This window comes from Thamnophis sirtalis, unplaced genomic scaffold (assembly GCF_051295495.1).
Source record: "Thamnophis sirtalis isolate CommonGarterSnake01/CBP01778 unplaced genomic scaffold, rThaSir2_p1.2 scaffold_3, whole genome shotgun sequence".
NCBI classification, from domain to species: domain Eukaryota; kingdom Metazoa; phylum Chordata; class Lepidosauria; order Squamata; family Natricidae; genus Thamnophis; species Thamnophis sirtalis.
Genome location: NW_028261383.1, coordinates 76813297 through 76833530, shown reverse-complemented (window position 1 = coordinate 76833530; position 20234 = coordinate 76813297). Strand labels below are relative to the sequence as shown.

The window sequence follows — 20234 nt, the reverse complement described above, 5'->3', positions numbered from 1 at the left end:
TCCAGTCGTAGGGGATGGTGCTCATCTCTGTTTCTTAGCCAAGGGAGTCAGTGTTGACCACAGACATCTCCATGATCCTGTGGTCAGCATGACTATACCATGAGACGCAGAGAACGCTGTTACCTTCTTACCGGCGTGGTACCTATTTATCTACTCACATTTGAATTCTTTTGAATGGCTAGATGGGCAGAAATGGGCAAGTAACAGAAGTCACTCAGTTGGACAGTGCTCAGGTCTTAAATCCAGACTGTCAGCTTTCCAACTGACAAACTCAGGGTCTTTAACCACTGAGCCATCACAACTTTCCTAAATTATCATACAAGTATTAAATGAAGGAGTTATTTTGAGCAAAGCAAGAGTCAGATAAGGTACTTCACCCATTCTAAACAAAAATATTTATTGGGGGGGGTAATTGATTCATTTACTACTTTTGATTTCTTGCAAGTTGAAATGAGCACTATTTGAAAATATCAAACAGCTGCACTTTCTACATATGAGTTACAATTAATTTTAGCAATTATTCATTGAAATAGACTACTTTTAAGAAAAGTTTAACTTGATTGAAATTGATTGTTTCAGTAGTTTGAATTTACTTGCTTGCTTTCTGTCTAATTCTAAATTAACAATAGTTTATAGTTCATTTTCTTTTTGGAACAAATAAGTTGCACATGGGTTGCAACAAGTGATGGTTAACTTGTTCTGTGTATGTTGGTGGTGCACACTTGGTATTCCTCCTGAAGAATCAGATGAACATTTTTGGGGTGTTTCTGATCCATTTGGGTCATTGGAGTCAGAAGTGGCCTCTGTGATATGATTCAATTTCAGCTTAGATTCATTTATCAGCTACAAATTTATTTGGACAGTAATGTTCTTTTAGAAATATCTCTCTCTCTCTCTCTCTCTCTCTCACTCTCACTCTCACTCTCACTCTCACTCTCACTCTCACTCTCTTCCTCTCTCTCTCACTCTTCCTCCCTTCCTCCCTCTCTTTGATTAGTGCTTTATATGTGACTAACTTCTGTAGGTCCAAAGCAGAACTGTTGGGTTATTAACTATTATAAGAGCCGAGGTGGCGCAGTGGTTAGGGCGCAGTACTGCAGGCCACTTCAGCTGACTGTTATCTGCAGTTCAGCGGTTCTAATCTCACCGGCTCAAGGTTGACTCAGCCTTCCATCCTTCCGAGGTGGGTAAAATGAGGACCCGGATTGTTGGGGGCAATATGCTGCCTCTGTAAACTGCTTAGAGAGGGCTGAAAGCCCTATGAAGCGGTATATAAGTCTAACTGCTATTAACTGAGAACAGCCTGTATGTTTATTAGTGACATTTCTCTATAGTATCCAGTTTGTGGGTTCCTTGGTATACTCTGAGCTTCGTTGTTTTCTTGCAGGTGTTTCATTACTAAACTAAGTGGTGGATAATTTGGAGCTAGAAAAGAATAGGGATTTACAGCCTTTTTGCTGAAACCCAGCATTTACTTTCCGTTTTCAGCAAAACTGGCCCATAGCTTACTTAACGGTAGTTTGCTTAAGGACCATTACACAAAAGGTCATTAAATTGGGTTGTCTGTTTTATTACTGTCACAGCTTACAACATAATGGGCAGCATCTATATTTTTTAAAAAGTAGAATTTATAGACATAAAAGGGAAAAGGGGAAATATATGAAAACAGAAGAAAAAATAATTTCAGCTGTGACAGAATTACTTACTTGATATCACCCAATGCAAAAGCTTAAGAGAGGCCTATAATCAAAACGTATGTATATGACTTTATGTACTATATAGCTATATAAATATATGTGTATATGAGATTCACAGAAAACCGAGCACTTTAAATGAAACATAACAATGGGGAAAGTTTTGTCATATGGCAATTTGCATCAGCTAGTACTAAAGCCCTATTTCTACAACAAAATAATGTACAGCATCTGTACTTTGAAATATGTTGCAATATTATGCTTATGAAGCTTTCAGCTTCTATTGTACTTTCTGTTTGATGAGAAGCAGAATTCTTGTGAAAAGTTCTCTTAGGTCTTGGGAAGCTTGAATGCTAAACTAGTCTCTAAAAGTGGAGTAAAACCATGTTATAGGAGGATGCAATTGAACAATTGGCAGAGTAATGGATAAGCTCTTGTGGGCAACTGGTGATAATACTGTCGCTTCAGAAGAACTTCTTAATGACATCAAGGTACGTTTCGAAATTATTTATGATAAAATGCCCTCTGGTTCGTACTGGATGTTCTTGCCTTCCATTTCATTTCACAGAGAGAAGGACTGCCAGTACAATTTGTGTTTTAGCAAATGATGTGAAAATAAATGAGATAATAACATCTTGTACCAAAAGTATCACACAATTCACCTTCTATTTCAGGATGCCAGTACAGTATGTTCTTGGTGAATGGGATTTCCAAGATCTGACCCTCAAGATGAAGCCTCCAGTTTTCATTCCTCGACCAGAGACAGAGGCAAGTTATTAGAAAGGAAAAACTGCAGCTGTTTTCTACATGCCAGTGACGTGCAGTCAGATGAGGCAGGGGAGGCACAGCTTCACCACTCCCATCATGAAAAGAAAAAAAATGTAAAAGGAAAAGGCGAGTGCTGAGGTGAGGCTAGCTAGCTGCTGCCTCACCGTGGATGTCTCTGCTTAACTGTTTAAAAAAGCCTTTAAAAAGCACCCTCTACTATGAGGCAGGAGAAATGCGTTCTTCATCTAGTCTGACTTTTTAGGCGTTTTATGATCGCTCGAGCAAAGTTAAGGAAGGGTTAAAAGCCTAAAAAGTCTGGAGGTAGGTGAGGCACGCAGTTCTCCTGCCTCATAGTAGAGGGCGCTGGTTCTTCCTTTGACTCAGTGGCAGCAGAGTAAGTGATGAGTCCAGTGCAGTCATTGGTCCCTTCCCTTCCAACTCTCTCATTCTGTTTAAAGCTGCAGTGTCGCGCCCGCTCTTCCTCCTCTCTTTCTCCGTTTCTGATGCCCCCCACCCCACGCTCCCTCTTTTCCTTCAGATTTCCTTTTTTTCTTTTTTCTTTAATAAATGCAATGCCAGTTGCCATTTGGATTGAGTCTTCTCTGTTGAGTTAACCTTGCATGAATTGCAAAAGGAGGAAGATTGGGGTGGGGGGGAATGCGAGCCTACCAAAGCTTCCAACAAATAGGTGGGTTAGTCAGTGGGGTGTTGGGGTAGAGGACAGAATGCCTGAGCTCCGTCACGGGTGAAAGAAAGTGCTTTCCGCTAGTGAGGTTTCCCCGCGACCTGGGCCAAACTGTAATGGTGGATTGGCTCAGATCTGGTGCTTCTTGGCGGGCTGGAAGGCGAAGGGAAAAGAAAGTCTTTTGCCATGCCGGTAAACGGCATGGCAAAAGAAGCAGCTGGCGAGGTAGCCAGGAGAGAGCCCGGGAGGAAAAGTGCGCGCATGGAGGAGAGGAATCTAAGGCGAAAGCAGGACCCCCAGACAAGCTTCTTCGCCCCTAAGTGCTTTTCTCTGGTAGCTATGTTTTGTTGGAAGTTACCACCACCACCACCACCCCCGCATGGTGGAGCATGGATGGCAATAGCACTTTATTATCCGAGGTGGGCTAATAATAGAATCCAGTCATTTCTGCTGAGCTAAGGCTGCGCTTATTCCCTTTTAACCGCCTGGGGTTCCTTTGGCAACAGGCAGGGATGGCCGTCCCCCCCCCTCCCCAAGCTCCAGGAGGAACACATTTATTCTTCATTGTTTTCTACCCACCCCTAGCTAAATAATACCTGGGGTACAAAGTGGGGTGGTTGAATTACAGTTATCTGCAATTAAGGGCTTTAAGCATACCACTGAGGGATACACTGGGGGAAAGAGTAGGAATTCCTCCTCCCCCCTTCCCTTTTATCTCTTCTCCTCTTCCTCCTCCTCCATTCTAAATTAAATATGCAGAAAACTTCACCTGAAGCAACTTTTGCAGGTCAACATATATATGTCTGTATTAGAAATGTTCCTTATTCAACGGCTTACGCAAACATCCGGTGCAGGCAACATATATTAAATTAATTATGAATATTTAACTTGCCTTAAATACATTCCAAAACTTCTACCCAGGGTTGTAGGGGACGATATGTTTTCAATAGTGTATGCCATTCCCTGCTAAACTTTATTACTGATAGCTGTTCATTTCCAAGTAGAACTGAAGTAGAATATTAATTCTCCCCATTTTCTATGCAATTGCAAAAAGATCAAAGATGTCGCAGTCCTCCCTTCATGATGATCATTTGTCGTGTTTTAATAGGAGACAGGTAGTGCTGAACCTATGACCACAATTGAACCTAAACTTTTATTTTGCACTGTAAGACAGCTAAGTGAATTTTGCCCCACTCTATGACTTTTCTTGTTGCAGTTGTTAAGTGAATCACTGCAGGTGTTAAGTTAGTAAGACGGTTGTTAAGTGAATCTGGCTTCCTCCATTGACTTTGCTTGTCTACTGTCAGAAGGTTGCAAAATGTCAGATGGTTGCACAAAGTGATCACGTGACTCCAGGACACTGCAACCATCAAAAATATGAACCACTTGCCAAGCATCTGAATTTTGATCATATCACCATGGGGATGCTGCAATGGTCATAAGTGAAAAACGGTCTTAAGTCACATTTTTCAGTGGTGTAACTTTGAATAATCACTAAATGAACAGTTGTAAGTTGAGTATGTGTAAAGAATGCGATATGAGACTTTAAACATAATCTGTTAACTGCTGCCAATCAAATATTGGATACGATAATTTGTAGGATTTTAATGTTTGTAAATCTGATTGTGATGACGTCAGTGCTTCACCAGCCATAAACCTCACTGCACATCACTGCTACATGCATACAAGTGCCTGCAACCTCTTGTTTTGAAGGAGGCACAATGGTGATCAGCCAGCTTCAGGGAACCTAAATAAGGACAGGAGGTTCTTCTTGATTCTGCCTTCTCATAAGCATAGAGATTTTACGTTTATGTTTGTTCCAATTGTCTGAAGACTTGAAAGAAACTTCAGAATTAGTTTAATTGCCATTTTCTTCTCTGATGCAATTTTTCTCTTGAATGTCTCACTTTTTTCACAAACCTATGTCTAGAGTGTCTATGTTTGCCAAAAAGCAACAACTAAAAGTTTCCAGCCCCTGTGGTTTTTCTAGGTTGGAAATTACAGTTTATCCATTGGGCAAGGACAGTTTCTGCCTTGCTATGGAACACGATGGTGAGTTATTTTATGATCCCTTACCGATCCCAGATTCTAACAAAAGATCTGAACCTCAGTACATCCCTCGATAATCTGGATGCCAAATCTTCCTTTGCAAAAGGAGCTTGAAAGGAATAGCCCAACCCAAAACTGACATTTGTAATATTACTTTCTATGCCAGGCTCTCATTGTCGCCGAACTGCAGCCTGCCCCACCCAGTTTTTAAACACGTATGTGATGCAAGCAATCACAGGGAAAACAAAAGAGTCATCTCGCTATTTTGAAATCTACCTAGGCCAGTCTGGTTTGTAGTTAAGTACACTGTCGTGTTCTACCTTTGTATTTGCCAACATATCAAATATTATATGGGGCTAATTTTGAAGCAAAACACAGCAATGGGCTTCTTTTTTCACGCCTTAATTTTAGCAGATCCGCTATCCTTCTCCCTCTCTTTGCTCAAATTTCTGAATGGACCGGAACTGGATGAGTGGGATTTGTCAGTTTGTTATCAGTTAGTTACGCTGTACTAGTTTTTTGAATGATCATCTTACCAATAAAATGCACATTTAATGTAATGATTAACAGAGACTGGCAGTCGGAAGAGCATAATGTTAGAACCAGATATTTCTTCATATATCTTCCTGGAATACTACAGCTACTTTAACACTTGAAATTCTCTAAATAGGTCCTATTTTAATATTCTTTTTAAAATGCTTCCATGTTACTGACTCAGTTTATTGTTTGTGTAGAGAAAAATAATTATCTGTGGAATCCTTGGTTTTCTCTGAGCTTCTTTGCTTGCAGACAGTTCATTGCCTAATGATTAAATAAAATCATCAGTCCTGGTGAGGGTGGGTTTTCTTGGCTGTTTATATACTTGGCCTGACAGTGAGTGGGGTTTTCTCCCTGAGAGTCCCTTGATTAGGGTATTGTTTTCTCTTGATTGTTTGTTTGATGTTAATTCTTTCCTATCGGGGTGTAGCAGGGATGGGTTCCTACCGGTTCGGACCAGCTCAGCCAAACCGGTGGTGGTTTGCCAGCCTGGGTCGCCAGAACCAGCAGCAACTCAGGCCTGCCACACCTCGAAACTGGTTACCTGGTTGGCGCATCATGTTTTTTTCCCATTTTTTAATGTTCTGAGCATGCACAGACCTATTTATGGGCAACTGCGCACACAGGTGGAATGTGCACAGTTTTTGCGCACACTCCGAACCGGCAGTAATGCCAGCAGCAACTCACCCCTGGGGTGTGGGCTCTGGACAGGATTGTTCCGATCTTTTTGTTTCATTCTTTTTAATTGCTTCTTTTGAATAGACTTTAAATGTAGTTTTATCTCTGTGTATCTATTAAAAGCTGATTTGTCTAAATGCCAGAAACTCTCTAGCATTTTTAGATCTAGTTTGGTCTAGGAGCCTCACAGTTTCCCAGTTCAAATTATGGGTGTCTGTGCATTGTGAAAATAAGAGGTTTTCATTGTGACTTCTAAATGTTAGGTGCTGTTCAAGGATGCACTCTGTAGTCTTCGGCCCAGTTGTCCTACATCATGGCTGTTACAGTCACACCGTATGTTGTAATGTCTTTGGGGGTATTATATAGGGTTTGAGGGGACTACTGGAGCTTCTGGTTTAGGTTGTTTTGGAGGGCTTTAGTTAGTTTATTTACAACGGTGATGCTGTGAGGTTGTAATAATCTGTTAGTTATTTATAAAATGTATGGTTCTGTTCTATTTTTCACAGCTTGTGTTGCTTGTGCTATAGTGGGTTGAGGGATCAGGTACTTTTTGTTCAAGTCGTATGGGTATCCATTTTGTTGAGAGATATTGTATAGCAGGAGTCCCTAATCCCCAGGCTGTCGACAGCTATCAGACCGCAGCCTATTTGCAATCCCATATGAGCAGCAGTCCAGTGCACATGCTCGTGCGGTTCAACTCACACAAGCAGCAGGTTGGTGTGCATGCACAAGTGCATAGCTCAACTTGCAGGCATGTGTGTACACGTGCTTGCCAGACCGCCACTCATGTTAGCCGATCTGTTCCCCCACATGTGCATGCATGCACACCAACACACATCCTGGTTTCCCTCCCTCCCCCTGCCCTAGCTGGGCCACCAAGCCAGAAAGGTTGGGAACCACTGTTGTATAGACAGCCTGTTTACTTTTTCTGGTGTTCTGTGTTGCTACAGCACATTTTTCTGAATAATGTTCTTCTCCCACTGTGAACTTTATCCCTTTGAAGATGTCAATTGTTTCATGTGTCTTTACTAGTTCTCCCTTTTTTATTATGGCATATCTACATACCAGATCCATACTTTTAGTAGAGGCTTTCTAGAGGATGTATAACGCCTTTTGGCGTGAGGCCTCTGATTTGTTGGTAATATTTATCCATCAAACTGAAAGTAGGTAGTGAGGCAGTGGTTGATGAGATCCTCGATTCTGGATATTTCTATCTTGGGTTTAGTGTATTTAACTAGGTTTGGGTATGTTGGTCATCATCATCATCATCATGATCAAAAAGAATAGAGAGAAACTGAGTGCCCAAGCAGCACTTAGCAAGATAGAACTACATGACCGTGTGTCTTCCAAGAATCAGCAGCACAATATTTATATAAATCTTGTTGCACAATCTGAGTGGCTGACCAGCCTTTTAATCACTCAAAGTTCATAGGCTGTGCAAGGTCATTTTGCTTATTTCAAAACAACAGGATTTTTCTTGTGGGTCTTTTTCCAGGAATGTCATTTAAATGGTAGATGATGAAAGAAACTGCAGCTACAAAATACTTCTCTTTTTCTGTTTATCAAAAGAACATAACAGCCTTTTTCCGCTCTCTAATTGGCTGATTGCAGCTTTTTTTTTACACTTGAGAATATTTATAAAACTTGATGAAATTTACAATAAATCTACCAATTTGCTTGATGCAATTTGCAGTGAGTCTTCCAAATAAAAATGCTTAATAGTGTGCTGTTTATGTCCTTGGAGGATTTTCCTCGTTTCCTTAGCTAATGTGTATCCCAGTGCAGATTGAGAAGAAAAGGAAGATTTTTCCTCAAATAAAGAAAGAACAGTAACCCAATAGAGCTTCCTTTGGGGTTTCTAAAGGAATAAACATGATATTGTAGTCCACTACTGTGGGTATTTATTATAAGATTAGCCGTTTCCTAGAAATTCATATCCTTACAGAGAAGAGGGAGTCAAGCTATTCTCCAAAACACCTGAGGGGAGGGCAAGAAGCAATGGGTGGAAACTAATCAAGGAGAGAACCAACCTTGAAATAAGAAATTTCCCGACAGTGAGAACAATTAATCAGTGGAAGGACTTGCCTCCAGAAGTTGTAAATGCTCCAACACTGGACGTTTTTAAGATGATGTTAGATAACCATTTGTCTGAAGTGGTGTCAGCAGGGATGGGTTGCTGCCAGTGTTACTGCCGGTTCGGTGCATACCCAAGCCCATTCCTTTGCTGCCAGAAAGCGAGTGTTACCCACACCATGCTTCCTTAATACTTCATGAACTCAGCTGTATTTTTACGAGCCCATGTAGTGAAGGTATAGAGTGGTGCAGTGGCCTAGAGATGGAGCTCTCGCCTCACAATCAGGAAGCTGTGAGTTCGATCCTAAGTAGCGGCTGATATTTATGAGTAAATATCTGCTACAAACTCTTCATTCGTGACAGGAAGGGCATCCGGCCAGTAAACACTCAACTCCATTTAGTTGCCCCCCTCCCCATGCAATGGATTACGGGGTCATTAAAAGACAAAAATATATATAGTGAAGGTATAGCTCCTTTAAGGAATTCTCGACAGCTATAGCAAGGGTACCCACAACAGGTCGAAGAATTATTTGCCTGCTTTGGTTCCAAATAGTGAACCATTTTAGCATTAACTATGTTTTCTTTTTCTTTTTTCTTTTGGTAGATGTAATGCCCTTAATTTATATAACTTACTGTTTTTTACTACTTATAATCTTGCTTTTCCTGAAAAAGAATAAAGTGATGGGCTACGTAGAAAAAGGAATTTTTGTGTGCCTTTTCCTGTTAGTGCTTATTTCTGTTTTTTAAAAAATAAGCCTGGCCACCAGGGGGAAGATTGGTTTTAAATTCAGAAAACAGCTATTTTATTGGGTTGACTTCTAGGAATTATTGCTCTGCTGTTTTAAATAGGTTTCCTGGTGTATGTTTCTTCTTCCCTATTGATGTTTCTCTTTTTAGAGAAAAGGAAAGTAAGTTTGGTCAAAGTTCATATTTATTTTACAACCTGCTTTTTCTTCTAGGAATCATTTGTTCCTGTTCTTTGTTCCTTTGATTCAGAGAAATGCAGCAATACGCCTCAAAAACCTCTCTGAACCATTCTGGGTATTTTTGTCTTTTTACGAAAAGGACTATAGCTTTTCCACAACAACTGACCAAAATAAGTGGTTTGCTGAATATGTTAGGTGGAATTTTGCATGAATTACAGTGGTAACTTTTTTGACAGGAGTGAGGCTCTGGGCGACACAAAGCAGGTTTCCCTGAAACAGCTTGGAGCACGCCAGGAGTTATTCAGATCTTTGGAGTTTCAGAAGACACAAAAGAGAGCTAGTCTTAGACTCTTTCTTAAATATGGTTACAATTCCAGTCTGCATGAAAGAAACAGTATAGGCAGAAAAATGGAAATGACAGAATGGGTGGACATGCCTAGAATTAAAACCTGTGGCCTTCTTCATGTAGAACATCCCAAGCAGTGATCTGTATATGCCTTACTTGGCTGTAACATTGTAATTGCTCTTCTCTCTGCATATTTGGGTTTCATTGATTCCTTATAATTTGATGGTGAAAATCATTAAAATATTTGAATTCTTTCTTCTTCTCGTCGGGGTAGCTGTTCTATCTGTGTACTTGGGTTCTACAGTATAAAACGTCATGGAACTATTTGGTTCCTTGGTTCATGGCCAGACCATTTTACTTGATAAGGAGAGGAGGGAAACAAACAGCCACATTTCCAAATACATTTGTCCTTCAGCCTCTGTCCTATCTGCATTGCAGTTTCTGTTTACTGCAGTGCACTTCTAATATAACAGGTTTTCTGAGAAACATTGGATAGCTATTGGACTGTTTTCATAAAAAACATGGCATTGAATCTTAGCAAAACTTCTAACGGAACTGGATACCTTTTTAAAAATGGCTTTTTTTTTCCCAGAAAAAAAGTGATATTTTTCTCCAAAATATCCAGCTTTTAACATATTTTACTATTCATAAGAAAAAACATTGATTATCTTGGGCATTTTTCAATGGGAAAAGTATTATACAATAGAATAGCAGAGTTGGAAGGGACCTTGGAGGTCTTCTAGTCCAACCCCCTGCCTAGGCAGGAAACCCTATACCATTTCAGACAGATGGCTATCCAACATCTTCTTAAAGACTTCCAGTGTTGGGGCATTCAAAACTTCTGGAGGCAAGCTGTTCCACTGATTAATTGTTCTAACTGTCAGGAAATTCCTCCTCAGTTCTAAGTTGCTTCTTTCCTTGATTAGTTTCCACCCATTGCTTCTTGTTCTACCCTCAGGTGCTTTGAAGAATATTTGACTCCCTCTTCTTTGTGGCAACCCCTGAGATATTGGAACACTGCTATCATGTCTCCCATAGTCCTTCTTTTCATTAAACTAGACATACTCAGTTCCTGCAACCATTCTTCATATGTTTTAGCCTCCAGTCCCCTAATCATCTTTGTTGCTCTTCTCTGCACTCTTTCTAGAGTCCCCACATCTTTTTTACATTGTGGCGACCAAAACTGAATGCAGTATTCCAAGTGTGGCCTTACCAAGGCATTATAAAGTGGCATTAACACTTCACCTGATCTTGATTCTATCCCTCTGTTTATGCAGCCTAGAACCGGGTTGGCTTTTTTGGCAGCTGCTGCACACTGCTGGCTCATATTTAAATGGTTGTCCACTAGGATTCCAAGATCCCTCTCACAGTACTACTATTGAGCAAGGTACCACCTATACTGTACCTGTACATTTCATTTTTCTTGCCTAAATGTAGAACCTTACTGTAGACCCCAATTGGGATTCAAATTTCTACTGCTAAGCCGCAACATTGGGTGGATACACCACTTAGCAATTCAGTAGTCTCAGCTGCAGCCAGTGTTTCAGTAGTCTCAGCTGCAGCCAGTGTTCAACCAAGACCTGACGCTTTTCCTGCCCTGCCAAGCTCACATTGGTCTCAACTTTTCCCCCTCCCCACACAGGTCCATCCCCCTTCTCTGCCCTTTTGGCCAGCTTGGGCTCCGTTGTCCCTGCACTTCACCACCATCACTCTGGCTACCTTGTGCTCCACTGCCTAACTCACCACAACTGACCTTCGCTGACTTCTTCCTCCCATTGCTGATTCCTCCTGATTCTTTTTAAGGCAGCTGCTGGCTGCACAAGATTTTGAGGCCACGTACAACCTTTCTGAGGCCTGGCATGGCCTCACAAAGAGCCAAGAATGGACATTGAAAGTTACAAACCTAGCCGAGATGGCTAAAATATCAGCATATCTTAAAGACCACTCAAATGAGAGATATAAACGAGACTGGAAAAAATGGATTGACTATACACAAAACAAATATGGGACTAAGAAATTCCAGATAGCCTATGCTTAAGATTAGGAATAAGTTAAACTGCTTAAAGTTTGGGTAACAGCAAGAAGCTGAGTTCAACGTAGAGATCTTATTGACTTTCTTTTTTTTTTCTTTAATCTCCTTTGTTTTAATATATTGTAGACTGTGTTTGTTAAAAAGCTATACCGTGTACGGGCTCTGGGAAGTGGGGGGGGGGAAGGAGGTGGGGTCTTAGGGGGGAGGGGGGAAATATAGTATGTGTTAGATTTTAAAGTAACATGATTGCACTTGTATACTGTTGCTCTTTAATTCTAGTGTAAAAATAGGACAAGCTGAATATATTGATAGATAGTAGAAATACACCGAAGGGAGGAGTAGAGGGAAAGAAGAAAGAGGGGTAGAGGGGGTGGGAGAGAGGATTGGAGGGAGGATGAGAAGGGAGGGAGTGTATTGGGAGAGAGGAGTGATAGAGGGGGAGGGGAAGTAGGGTAGAGGGGAATGTTGGAGGGAAGAACGAAAGTTGGAGGGGGGCGAAAGAAAGGGGGTATGGTGGGTCGAAGTGGTATATTGGGTTTGTATTTTGGGGGGTATTGTTGACAAGAGGGAGGGCTGTGTTTATTGTTCAATGTTATATGCCCCGGTTATGCACAGTATATATGTGACTGTACGAAATGAAATGAAAATAAAACATATTTACACTGGGGGGAAAAAAAGAGCCAAGCCAGAAGCACTTTGGCAGTGGGAGGAAGAAGATGACGAAGATAGACAACAGAGGAAGGGCAATGGGGGGGGAGCAGGGCGTCCAAAAGGGCAGAGATGGGGGAGTGATAGGCACTCCCTTAACTAAGCATAATAGGGTGCAATTAATTGCACTCTGAAGAACTCATTGGTGCCAGCTGCTTTATTTTATTACCTTTTACAAAGTGTGAAATATTCCCACAGTGATTACTTATTGTGTCATACAATTGCATTTACTCCCTTTGACTAACCGGGAGAGATGGGAAAGTTTTCGTTGTAAGTTTATGTGGCCTCTACTACACTATGACCTGCTTTACATTGCTTGCTAGCTGGAGGAGGAGGAGGAGAAGGAGGAAGGGTTTGTGAATGCGAGGTATATGAGTACGCAGTTTGCTTTTCAAGCTATTCAGCACCGAATGCAAAAATAAGAAGAACAAAATATGTCATTATAAATATTCATGGCAGTTCATTGTTTAGAAACTACAGGTGGTTGTCAAAGTTAAAGAAAAACCTTTTCAATTTTATTGTTTTCATACCTACAAACATTTGTGCTCTTTGTGGATTTTGCTGGTGCCCAAAGGTTAGATTCGGGTTTTAGAAATATAGAGAAACATTGAGAAATTGTTTCTTTTACTAGACCTAAGCATTTTTTTATTTGTTTGTTTATTCAATTTGTATAGCCAAAGTTTGTATAGTCAAACCCATTTCAATGGTTAATGGGATCCAGAACATACCCAACCTGCTGGACCAGATCTGGCAGATTGAAACACTTGAGAGAAGGCAGACCCTGGGGTAATTCTTGAAGGACTTTACAGGTGACAGTCAGCTCTTTAAATTGCACCCAGAAGCACATTGGTGGCCAGCGTAACCCCCAAAGCAGTGGTGCTTCATTAGCCAAACAGCTGATAGCATTTACAACCCTAAAATGATTACATTATTGAGTTTGCTTCCAGAAAATTAGCAATGATCGTCAGTTTGAAAGGGATCAAAAATGTATTAGATAAGTTCATTAACAATCAGGTACTAAATAGCTAGTAGCGAAGCTGATTCTGTGTTACTTCAAGAATCAGGAGCAACAGGACGTAAACATCAGCTGAAACCTCTGCATGCTCTTAAGGGGGCCCATTTGCAATAGGTTGCAATAGTCCAAACAGGAGGTCACAAGGGCACGAGTGACAGTGAGCAGAGCCTATTGGTCAAAGAATGCTCAACGGGCACACAACTCAAAGGTGTGCAAAGGGTCCTCTTACCATGGTTACTGTCTATTCTTCCAGTATCAGCCATGAGTTCAAATTCTGTTGGAGGGAGGAAGAGATTTGTATGAAGTAAAAGTGATTTTATTAACAAAGGCAGAAATCCTACAAGTGTTTGTCAGAGAAGTGTAGAGCTTGCTTCTGAGTAAACCTAAATGCTGCACTACAGTATTACATAGAATCTTTTAAAATGAAATTTTGATTGTAGCGATCTTCCACTTTTCTACCAGTGCCCTTACCTTTGAACACAGAGATTATTCTTTTTAAATTCTAGTCTCTCCACCACTTCCTAACAACTTTCAACTGCTGTCTTCTTTCTGTCTTGTGCAGCCATTTGGCACTAAAGTGCAAAAAGACTATCCATCTTTCTCAGCTTTGGAACCTATGTGGAATTGGTGTAATACTTAAGGTTTTGGTCTTGGTTATGGACTGTGGATTTTATATAATTGTGAGTCATCAGAATCTATGATTGTGGCAGCATTTAGTAAATTTTAATAAATAAATAAATACATATTTGTATTTTCTAGGAACTGGTTTCTCTCATTCTGGATGAAGAACGCAGGAAGAAATTGACTTCTGCATGCAGCAGGGTCATTCAGGATTTCCCAGGGACCCGTGGTCCTATTATTTTGGAAGTTGGGTGTGGCTCAGGGGCAATTGGTTTAAGTCTTCTGAAAAAGCTTCCTCAAGTAAGTGATATTTCATTAAACAGATATTTCCCCCCTTCTATTCAATTGTGTCTGATTCTCATAGGTTATCCAGACAAATCCCTGTAGTTTTCTTAGCAAGATTTTTCAGAAGTGTTTTACCATTGTCTTCTTCCTATGGTTGAGAGAAAGTGACTGACCCAAGGTCACCCAACTGATTTTGTGCCCAAGGCAGGAGTAGACTTCACAAGTCTCCCAGATTCCAGCCTGGTGCCTTAACCCATACACCAAACTATAAATATTAATAACCTTGTCCTTTTTTCTTTGGAGCAAAAATGAACAAGAAAGAGGAAGCCCCCTTTTTTACTGATTATGCTGGCTTTGTGTTACCTCCAAAATCAGGAGCAATTTGGCCTAAACAACGGTTGCTGTAGAGAAGGCCTCTTGGCTTATATAAAACTTGTGGGCTTGATTGCTGATTGTGTAAACAGAATCCTGGATCAGTTTTACTTTAATCTAATCCAGTATGGCTCCTCTTATCTTCTTAGAAACAGATTTGTGTTCATACCAGAAAGTGGTTTGTTATAGCCTGATAATTTTTACTGTCATTTGCTTATTTAACAGGTTAGCATGAACCTATGGTAATTTGGAAACTATGGATTATGGCCTAGCACATGCACGTTCCCAACAATCAAGGTTTATTCTTTTAAGCATGGTTTATACCATTGCACAACTTTACTAGAAAGTCAGAGGTGGTTTAACTGGTTCGAACTAATTCATCCAAATTGGTAACGGAAATCATGTGTGGGCCTGCCCACCCGCCCCGGCTCTATGCCATCCTATTTAGGCACATTTTTGAGGCTGGGCGCATGTGCGGAAGGCGCCTGCATAAGCAAAGCGCATGCACGGAAGGCTGGGTGCATGCGTGGAAGGGGCACCTGTTCTTGTAAATTGCATGCATGCAAGGTGAACGGGTGGTAACAAAATGTGAAACCCACCACTGTAGAAAACACATGGAAAACTATAACTAAGTAAAATTTGCTACTTTGCCTTTTAAAAGTATATTTTTCCCTGATATAGATTAACAAAAGCTCATTTCCAAAACATTGCATCTAACACTGCTGACTTCAAATGGCTTTTCCCCAAAGCAAGGATATTCTACACTGTCGGATAAATGTTTTCTTTTATTATGCTTTGTCTCTTTTGTTCCTAGAGTCAGCTCATTGCCATCGATAAATTAGAAGCTGCTGTTAATCTGACCAAGGAAAATGCAGAGCGGTAAAAAAAAATTTTTTATCTTGTATATTTGAACTGGAGCCTTAAGCAGCCAAAACAGCATTCTCTGGGGATGATAAAATTGTTGCCAGAATGTTTGAGAGAACCCAGGTTTTGCAAAAATAACTGGAACTTCAGACAAACACTCCATACTGTGGTGCTCTTTTTTGTTCAATTTGTCTGTTGATCAAGTATCCAATAACACACTGTGGAACTCATGAAACAGTCCAGAGAACAAGCATAAGATTTGCTATTTTTATTAATTTCATTTAATTATTACAATTAGACTTATTTTCAAACATTTCATGCATTTGGTACTCCTGACCTGGCAGCAGTAATCTTTCATAATGGAAGAAGTTCTTCCTTGAAAGAGTTAATTGAACATTCTAATGAATGTTGCAATGCAACTATCAAACAATTTGGTTCCATTTAAAGTTTCAAGAGTATAAACTTACACTTTAAAAAAGTGTACACTTTGAATAAACATTGAAAGCAAGAGGTTAGAAATTGTTGCAATCTTTTCGACACATTTTTTGGAAAAACAGACCTGATTTTTGTCAAAAAAAATTGCACACACAGCCTTATGAAGGTTTATAGAGTGCTGCTGGGGAGGCAAAAAATGGTCTGTTTTTCACTCATTTCTGCCCTCCCCAGGCTCTCTGAAAGCCTCCATAAGGGTATGCATGGTCATTTTGGTGAAGGGGGCAGGGCTTTGGGAGGCAAAAAATGCTGCATTCAGTGTATAAGAGGCACCCAGATTTTCAGCCTCTTTTTTGAGGAAAAATGGTGTGCCTTATACTGCGACAAATACTGTATATGACAGAATATACAGAATATACAGAAAGGAACAATATTCATCTGACTTGTTTTAATTTCATTTTAAAATTAATTGGCATTAGTTTTTTAAATAAGTAGTTGTTTTTCAGTATCATAAACTATAAATGTTCAAAATGACCATGGAGTTCTGATATCTTCCATAGTCTACTGTTTTTTGGACTAACTAAGCCAATTGAACATCTCCTCATATACGTTTCCTTCCATGCTGTTTTTTGGGGTTGCTGTTCTGGAAATAGGTTTTAGATTTGTCCTATTGCATAATGCATTTTGCAATATTCTAGATACAGTATGACCACCACAGAATAAAGATGAATGATAACTCCTCACCTATACTTCTGTCAGTGCATTCATACATATTTGAAGTAATGCCATAATAATTGAAAGGCTGTTTTGTAATACCAGTGCAAAACTATGGAAATCACAGAATTGTAGGCTCACATCTCTGTGTGGAGAATATCAATTCTGATTTACAAATATAATTAACTTTTCTGTTTTAGGCAAGCAAAATAATTTAAGACTGCCACAGAAACAAAACTCTGTTTATTAAAAGTCATAATAATTCAGCAAAAGACTGTTACACAGAAGATTAGAATTTGCAAAAAGTCTATGGAGATTCTCAGTCATCCAGGTCATGGATGTCCCAAAGGTGCTTTTTCAGGAGGCAACTGGACTCTCTTGTTTTTTTCTTTGAAGACGTTTTGCTTCTCATCCAAGAAGCTTCTTCAGCTCTGACTGGTTGGTGGGGAAGCGAAGGTTTTATATTCCTTGCAGACAGCTGGACATTTGCATCTTTTGGAGAGTCGTTGAGGCACTTGGAGGTTTATCTGTGTCCGCAGGGATGCAAATGACCAGCTGTCTGCAAGGAATATAATTCTTTCCCTTCCCCACCATCCAGTCAAAGCTGAAGAAGCTTCTTGGATGAGAAGCAAAGCGTCTTCAAAGAACAAACAAGTCCACCTTTGGGTCATTAGAATTTGCAATGGAATACGTGTGTCTCATATAACCCGAGTTTAATCACCAATCCTCTTAGTACAGCTCTGTCTGCTGTCATATAATGCTCAGATGAATTGGAGCAGTAACATGCCAAAACAGCACAATAGAGTGTACATTTTATATGCATTTCAGGCTGTAGCTGAGGAAATATCTGCCTGGAATCTGAATTCAACAATAGTGAGGATAATCTAATAATCTGACTTGACATAAGGCAGATATTCATATTTCTTCTTTTTTCCAGTTAAAAACTTTAAGCATATTCGGAATTGATCTTACATGAGCCCACTGACAATAATGTTGGGCAAATGTATTTATACCCAATACTGTCCTCCAGAAAAAGTGAATATCCTGCAAAATAAGTGAATATCTCCTGCCTTGATTTGCAAATGCCTTGCCTCCCTTGTCATAAAAAAGGTAACTGGTCCGGAAAGCAGGGCTAAAGGAACAAGAACAAACAAGGATTTTTCCACATATATTTTTGTTCTCTTCATTTTTATTCTAATTCCAGAAGTACCTCAATTTCAGTGGTGTTCTTTCCACCAGTAACCTGAAGCCCTTTTTAGTAAAAATTAAGCTAGAAATTATTTTCATGCTATGTACTCTATGGGAAGTGCTATAATTGCTTCTCTTGTACCATTTTTAACTCTTAACATCAGTAGCCAGAAACCAATGCATTAGTATTTGTTACCGGGCTGCTTTAATTGTTAATGGATGTAAATTCTGTAATGTTTATGAGTGTTTTCCTCATCTGCTGATATCTGTAGAAGAGTTTTCCATTCATGAAAGCCCCAATGTTAGAATAGGTTAGGCTAGGCTAGGCTAGAATAGAATTCAATTCAATTCTATATTGGCCAAGTGTGATTGGACACACAAAGAATTTGTCTTTGGTGCATATTCTCTCAGTTTACATAAAAAGACAAGATACATTCATCAAGAATCATAAGGTACAACACGTAATGATAGTCATAGGGTACCAATAAGAATCAGGAAACAATCAATATCAATATAAATAGTAAATGTTGGAGGACACTGCTTGCTGCTGCGCTTATTAAAAGGGGCTTTCTCATGCCATTGGAAAATAATCCACCTGTAAACAAAGCCACATACACATGTGTATGTGGCTTTAATAAAAGCACAACAGAACTCTTTCAGAGTGATACAATCAGTTTGCACTAAGTGTCCCCACCCTTGTTCTCAATTTAGGTCCTCTTTACTTTGAAGTGTAGGCTGGAAGGGAGCATGCCAAATGACATATTTCTTATTTTGTATACTTAGCAGTTTTCATCTCAGCATAATTAGTCTGAATTTCCTTGGTGAATTATGCACTGTGCTTGTTTTGTTACTGTTTTAAAGTTATTTTATATCATGTTTTTGCCCTGACTAGTACAAGTTGATTACTAAGTCATTAATGATATCAGTGGATAAAAGCTGGACTATATTAATATACTAGGTAGTTTTAGAAAAGGAGATGCCATATTTTTCTTACTTACGCTTCTAACTGGTGCTCGAGGTAAAAAATCTAAATTTTGAAAGTTACAGTTTGGCAAATTGTCTTTGGGGCTGCAAACAGCAGAATCTGATAAAGAATTGCTGGTGAAAAATCAACATAAAACTTAACACATTCACCTTTTTTTTAATTTCCAGCTACAACTTTGCCAAACTCTTTTCCCTACAGCTGTTTCCCCGAGACCAGCATGTTAAGCCATGTTATCTTCCAATCTAAGACAATTATAAGTTTGTCCTGCCTCTTAAGCTGCATGTGAAAATGTCAGGGACTGCCTGTGGGCAAAGCAAATAAGAGTCAGTCTCTGCTAATGGGATGCCCCACCTGAATGTCTCAAAAGGCTTGTGGTTACTGACTGTATTTTCTGATTGGTCCTATTTTCCTAACTATGATTTGCCTTAGGCTTAAGAATCTTCAATAGTCATATCTGGGCACAGCTGTGAAATTTGACATCTCTTTCTCTAAAAACTTCAGGAACTCTACTTCCAAATCACTTATAAATCTGTTAAACAGTGTGGAGTCCAGAATGCGGACTAGCTACAATTGTTCAAACCATTTCTGTTTCCATCTGATGGAAGCACAATGCAACCTACATTTACTGGAAATCTCACAGAAGACATATTTTGCTGAATGCTTTGCTGATGACAAACCACCTTATGTCCATCACATTCCCTGGGCCATCTAAATTAGTCACTATCAAAAAAGATTAGTTTGTTTACAAATGATTTAACCTTAATAAACCCACACTATTTATTGCTAGCAATGCATTTCTTTTTCTAAGTGCTTATAAAACAGTTACATGATAATCTTCTCTAGAATTTTGCATATCAACATTGATCTGTAGTTACTCAGTTTTTTTTGTTTTTTGTTTTGTTATTTCTGGAAAAAAAGACCAGCATTTGCCCTACTTTAATCCTTTGACACTATGGCCATTCTTCATGTTTTTTAAAAGTTTACAGAAAGAATTGGCAAATGTTATTTGCCAATTCTTTAAAGATTCTGAGGTATAATGGGTGATGCCCTGGAGATTTCCACTTATTTGTGCTAGCCACCATGCTCCTTTACTATTTTGTGCTAACCTTGGATTTCCATTTCCTGCTTTCATCGTTCATTCTGTTTATGTACATTTGAGGAGATAGCTAGTCTTTGACTTATGACCAGTCGCTTAACAACTGTTCAAAGTTACAACAGACGTCCCCAGAGCTACTTACAATCCCCCTTTGGAATTCCAAAGG

At 39.7% G+C, this 20234-nt stretch overlaps 1 protein-coding gene across 3 annotated transcripts in view; it reads left to right on the top strand.

Moving 5' to 3' along the window:
* HEMK1 (HemK methyltransferase 1, mitochondrial release factors N(5)-glutamine) overlaps positions 1 to 20234 on the top strand; it is a 90937-nt gene that overhangs the window by 4960 nt on the left and 65743 nt on the right. For all 3 annotated transcript variants that reach the window (XM_087709240.1, XM_087709241.1, XM_087709239.1), the window contains exons 4-6: positions 2369 to 2462; positions 14271 to 14432; positions 15604 to 15668. In XM_087709240.1, the coding sequence (XP_087565366.1) occupies positions 2369 to 2462; positions 14271 to 14432; positions 15604 to 15668 (321 nt within the window). The remainder of the gene's footprint in view (positions 1 to 2368; positions 2463 to 14270; positions 14433 to 15603; positions 15669 to 20234) is intronic.